The sequence below is a fragment of the Grammomys surdaster genome, unplaced genomic scaffold (assembly GCF_004785775.1).
Source record: "Grammomys surdaster isolate TR1022 unplaced genomic scaffold, NIH_TR_1.0 126185, whole genome shotgun sequence".
Classification (NCBI taxonomy): domain Eukaryota; kingdom Metazoa; phylum Chordata; class Mammalia; order Rodentia; family Muridae; genus Grammomys; species Grammomys surdaster.
Window position 1 is genome coordinate 1,610,513 of NW_021620991.1, and position 5,387 is coordinate 1,615,899.

Below are 5,387 nucleotides of genomic sequence, written 5' to 3' on the forward strand. Positions count from 1 at the left end.
CCATCCATGCATCCATCCATGCATCCATCCATCCATCATCCATCCATCCATCCATCATCCATCCATCCATCATCCACCCATCATCCATCCATCCATCCATCATCCATCCATCCATCCATCCATGCATCCATCCATCCATCCATCCATGCATCCATCCACCCACGCAGATATTTATGTTTGTTTGTCTATATGTACATATATAGGTACATGTGTATACATGTAAACATGCATGAACACTTGTGGAGTTGACCGTGACAGACGGTTGGGCCTGGCCAGAGTGTGGGTGTATGAATGTTTGAGTGTATACGTGTCTGTGCCTACCTGCCTGTATACAGCATTGCAATTCTCTCCTTTCCTTCTTCTCTGGTTCACAACTTAGCCGAGAGGCTTCTGGCTGACTCAGCAGAGAAAGGAGCACTAGAAATAAATCCTTTCACTCAGCTCCCTGCTGCTGAACAGCATGTGCTAATTGCCAGATATCAGCGCTTATTTAAGCATAAAGAGTTAAATAAAGCACAGAGAGTGATAAGGCTTAATAAAGCATAGAGAGAAAAGAAGCCAGCATTTTTCAACCATAGACTAAGCAAGAAAGTTCTCAGCAAGCATTCAGTGTCATCAGAGAGCTACAGAGACCATCAGTCTTTAAAGCCACATCAATGCTATGTCCCACTTCAAGCCCACTCCAGGCCGAGCAGGCTCCGGCACACTGGGACAGCTTTTGTGAGCTTTCCCCTGAGCTGGTGTGAGTAGCTTCAGGAAACTCACTGGCTCACCATGGTGTCCTATGAGGGGTGAACAGATGTTTCTGTATATCCCCCAGGAAAATCCACACAGCAAATCAGAACCTGACTGCAGACACACAGACTCAGTAGAGTCTTGGAGAAGCAGCTGCACTGCCTGTTGTGGGTAATCAGAGCCGTTGGCAACTGAGGCTGAGCTGTCTGAAGCTGGAGTCTGCGGGGACAAGCTTACTATGCTTGTCCTCGTGTGGCATAGACTGGCATGTGTTTTTACAGGATGTCCTGAAAATGGCACTCAATCAGAGAATATGGTACATGCTTCAGGTAGCACACGGGACAGCACTAGCAGCTGGCCACAGCGCTGCATGTCGGCTGGCTACTTGCTGGGGATGGAGGAGACGATGTCCGTGAGCCTCTGTGAGAACTTGCTAAGACCCTTCCTATCCACAGACAAAGGAAAAGCGATGACATGGACTGTGCCTCACAAGAGGAAGTGACCCAGTAATCCCAGGAGCCTCTGAAGGATGATGACAAGGGGGTGCTGCTGATCCTCTGCCTGCTGCCATGGAGGAATGAATGGACATGAGGTGGAAATCACCCCAATCACCTCTTTCCAAGAGGCCTTCAGAGGCCATGCTCCTCAGTAAAAAGGTCTCATATCCTTTTAAGCAACCTAGAAAATTGTTGTACAAACAGGCAATGAGCAGTTAAAGGGTGTGAAAGCAGAAGGCAGCCTACCCCAGGAACCATAAGGGTACTACTGGAGGAAAACTCCAGTGCCAGGAGTGTGCTGCCTCCCTATAGTCTGTCGACCGCCCACACCACACACATGTTGGTTGCATGCCAGAAGCATGTGGTAAGTCCCTACTGCTAATGACACCACATGCTGTGGTCAAAGGTCATGGAGGGATGCAGCTGGGGTGCTTCCCATTGGCTGCCTTAATACAGCCAGGCCTGCTATGCAGGATACAGGGGAGAACTGTCACAAATGGTCCTGCACAGCCATGAACTCTGCTTGCTACACTGCAATGTGCCAGGCACAAGTTCTATGGTACAACCAACTGCTTTCTGACAGGGTTAAGGCCCACTCTACAGCAGAGAACTCAGGTGAGCTGGAACAAGACCCGTAGTGATGACATCATGGGCCCCAGCGGGGAGGTGGCTGCCCCGTTTTCTTAAATGATGTCCGCAGACTGTCTTCTAAGCATTTGTGTTCACGTCTCTAGATTACTGCTGTTGTGAGCTGTGGTCAAGGGAGCCTTCCTTTCGTAACGAGCACCAGTTACTTCAGAGGCTCCTAGCACTTGGGCCAGAACACCGGGGGCACACTCGTGTACTGCTGTGACATGTGGAAAGGTAAAGTTAATATGGCTGTTAACCTCAAAAATACCTTGTACTTAACTTTCTCTGGATCTTGGCTAAGTGGAAAAGACTGTGTTTACCCTTTAACTTTGTCTGCTGAGCCAGATAAGGGACAGAAGAGGGAGGTGCAGCCGTCAGGAAGAGACAGCCTAACCAGCGCCATGGCCGTGGATGGTGCCCGTGAACCAGCTGCTAGGTTCACTCAGCCCTACATGACCCTTGTGTGCTGGCTCCCATCGATGGAGCATAAACACGTTATGAGGATGAGACGACCCTCGTGGTGGAGAGGTCATGTGCACTGCAGGAAGTGAAGTCAGGGGTGGGGACACTCTTCAGTGATCCAACTGACAAAGAGTCAGCCATAAGTAACTAACACAGTAACTGCTGTGTCGGACTCAGAGGATCACAATCAACATCCCAGCTGGGGACAAGGGATAGTTCTTTGTTTCCCAGGAGAAGTGCAGTATGAAATGGCCAGTAGCAAGGCTTCCCAGCAGTCCTGAACTCAGACAGTCAAGCCATAAATAAGTTATGGTCTATGTAAGCATGTGTATGGCAGAAGGCAAGCCAGCACGGAGAGCACGGGCCACATACAGGACTGCACTTACACGGAGCTTCAGCAACGAGTGCTGTGAGCACCAACACAGTGGGCCTGGGTTGCCTGAGTGACAGCCAAGGAGACTGTGGCTGACACAGCCAGTCACTCTGGGCCATAGCACGGACTTCTCTGCTCTCCTGACTTTTCCTTTGGAGTTTCCAAGATCTGGGCTGCCATGCTTTGGTCTTTTTCTCTAAAGCTAGGTGTGCTAACTGTGCCCTTGTGCTTAGCACCTGACTTGGCCGAGCAGTCACCTGTGAGCGGCCATGGCCCATGCCCAGCTCCTGACCTGCCTGCAGTGGTCGCATCTGGTCAGCATGAGGCAGTGTTTCCAGTAGTGGAGGTCCAGGCCCTCTTCTGTGAAGGATTCGTTCCTCTCCCCACAAAAGATACATAGACTACAACAAAACAGAAAAGATGGAAGTGAAGGCCAGACACTGGCTACTGTGACCACACAACCATGACTGCAGTGGACCCAGGATTCTCTGGGACCCTTCTGTCCTGAAATGCCTGGCACTCCAAGGGCAGACTGCACCACCTGGGAAGGACAGCATGGCTCAGGGGTAGTGCTCAGTGCCAGGAGAAAGGGGCTCACCACGCAGGATAAAGAACTTAAGACCCCTCTGGTGTGAGCCTTGCTGGCACAGTCCTACTGTGGGTGGCATAAGCCACAGAAGAGCTGGAGGACAGCTCAGTCCCTTAAAGACTGGACCTGCCCCTGGACACTGAATGTCACTATTTGCAGCAGGATGCCCAGGGTGACTGTTGCGGGGTGAAGAAGGGGCTGTGGCTGAGCCTGGCCCAAGTCAGTGTGCAGCAGCTTAGGGCAATCTTCAGGCTTTGGGATCGGGGAGAGGGGTCCAGAGTCAGCAGAGTGAGCCAGGGAGCCGCTTGCCCAGAGCCTCTCCATGCCTCCCACACATGCAACAGAACCAAGTGACATCACTTACTTATCCAAATAGTGGTTATCTGGGATTTCTGGAGTGTCAGGTGGGGCAGCTTTCCTTCCTTGAGGGTCTGAGGAGATTAAAAGATTAGGTAACATTTGGTTGAAATGTTTAAAGTTTCAGTAAAAAATAGTCATTTTAAAAAATGTCATTTAAAAAATGGCATCCAGTGGTAAGGCATCCAACATAACATTCGCATCTAATTCGGGCTGCAGAGCCAAGAGAAGGTTTTTTTTCCTTTCTCTTCTATGTTAGGGGTTGAACCTGGGACCTTGCCCATTGCTTGCACTGCCACGAGCTGCACCTGCAGCCCCTGGTTCCTGAGCCTCACTATGGAGTTCAGAGCTGTCTCAAACTTGCTACTGTGCTTTGAGTGACAATGGTCGTTACAGGCTCATGTGTCAGAATGCTTGGTCCCCAGTTGGTGGAACTGTTCAGCAAGGATTAGGACATGCTGCCTTGTTGAAAGAGGCATGTCACTGGGGTTGGGCTTTCCAGTCTGTCTGCCTGTACCCGTGGATCAGATGAGCCCTCAGCTACTGCTTCAGTACCATGCCTGCTTGCTGCCATGCTCCTGCCATGATACTCATGGGCTCACACTCTGAAACCACAAGCCCCAAATAAACTTTTTCTTCTATAAGTTGCCTAGGTTATGACATCATAGCAATAGAAAAGGAACTAAGACACATGCCATCCACCACTTCACCCGCCATTCCCCAGGGTCATGAGTGTGGCACTTGGCCTGGTAAAGGAAGTGCTTTTGTTTTGTTTGAGTCAGAGTCTTGAACTTGAAACCTGGTATATAGACCAGGCTGGCCTCAAACTCACAAGAGACCTTCAGTCTCTGAAAGCTGGGGTCAGAGGTGCATGCCACCACGCTCAGCAAAGCCATGCTTCCAGTGTTAAAGTGCCCTGGTGGGAATTTGCTCACCTTGATTCTTGATTTTCAAAGCCTCGTTCTCCTTCTCCTTCTCCTAAGACACAAAGGGGAAAAGGTCAGGAGCGAGCTGTGGCGTGCATGCAGCCCCTGACGGGAGAGGAAGCAGCAGCTCCGGTGTGTCTGCTGTTTCCCATGGGCTCCTCTCACAGTGGCCTTTGTGAGGAGGCCTGGGGACCTTCAGCCCTTCTTGGGAAAATATATCTAGACATGTTTGCTGCTTTTCCACGTCTTGTTTTTTCCCGTTTGTGTAGAGAGCAGCATGTGAGACCTCTGCCCCTCTCTCAGCATCCTTGGGCTGTGCAGCAGCTGTGGTCATAGACACACAGAGTGACAGCGTGAGCCTTGGTGCAAGCACAGAGCTCAGAGGACCTCTCTGAGGAGTCGGTTCTCCACTTACCATGTGGGTCCCAGGGACTGAACTCAGGTCATCTTGCCTGGCAGTGAAGACCCCCGCACCATCTTGCCTGACCTCCCACTGACTTCAGGAACTTAACTGCACAATTAATGGTCTGAAAGTAACTCCAACCTATAAGTACGATGCACAGGAGAGTTTCTACTCTACACAGAGCCTGCTCCCACCGAATGCCCAACAGCCCTCAGAGAGGCCTCACATTCAGTGCCTGGTGGATCTCCTTGCATGACTGAGATCACCCCTTCAGCTGCAGGCCGACCTTTCAAGGCTCACAGCAGCGGCAGAGTGGGCTAGTAACTGACATGGGACACCCAGGCCCAGTCAGGCTTCTTTTATTCATTCCACAACCAATCCCGAAAGAAAGTACAGGGTCCACCTGCACTGCTGG

At 50.9% G+C, this 5,387-nt stretch overlaps 1 protein-coding gene across 3 annotated transcripts in view; it reads right to left on the bottom strand.

Moving 5' to 3' along the window:
• Cep104 (centrosomal protein 104) overlaps positions 1 to 5,387 on the bottom strand; it is a 32,750-nt gene that overhangs the window by 8,031 nt on the left and 19,332 nt on the right. For all 3 annotated transcript variants that reach the window (XM_028757838.1, XM_028757837.1, XM_028757836.1), the window contains exons 16-18: positions 4,579 to 4,621; positions 3,651 to 3,717; positions 2,990 to 3,098 (exon numbers count right to left, since the gene is read on the bottom strand). In XM_028757838.1, coding sequence (XP_028613671.1) covers positions 2,990 to 3,098; positions 3,651 to 3,717; positions 4,579 to 4,621 — 219 coding nt within the window. The remainder of the gene's footprint in view (positions 1 to 2,989; positions 3,099 to 3,650; positions 3,718 to 4,578; positions 4,622 to 5,387) is intronic.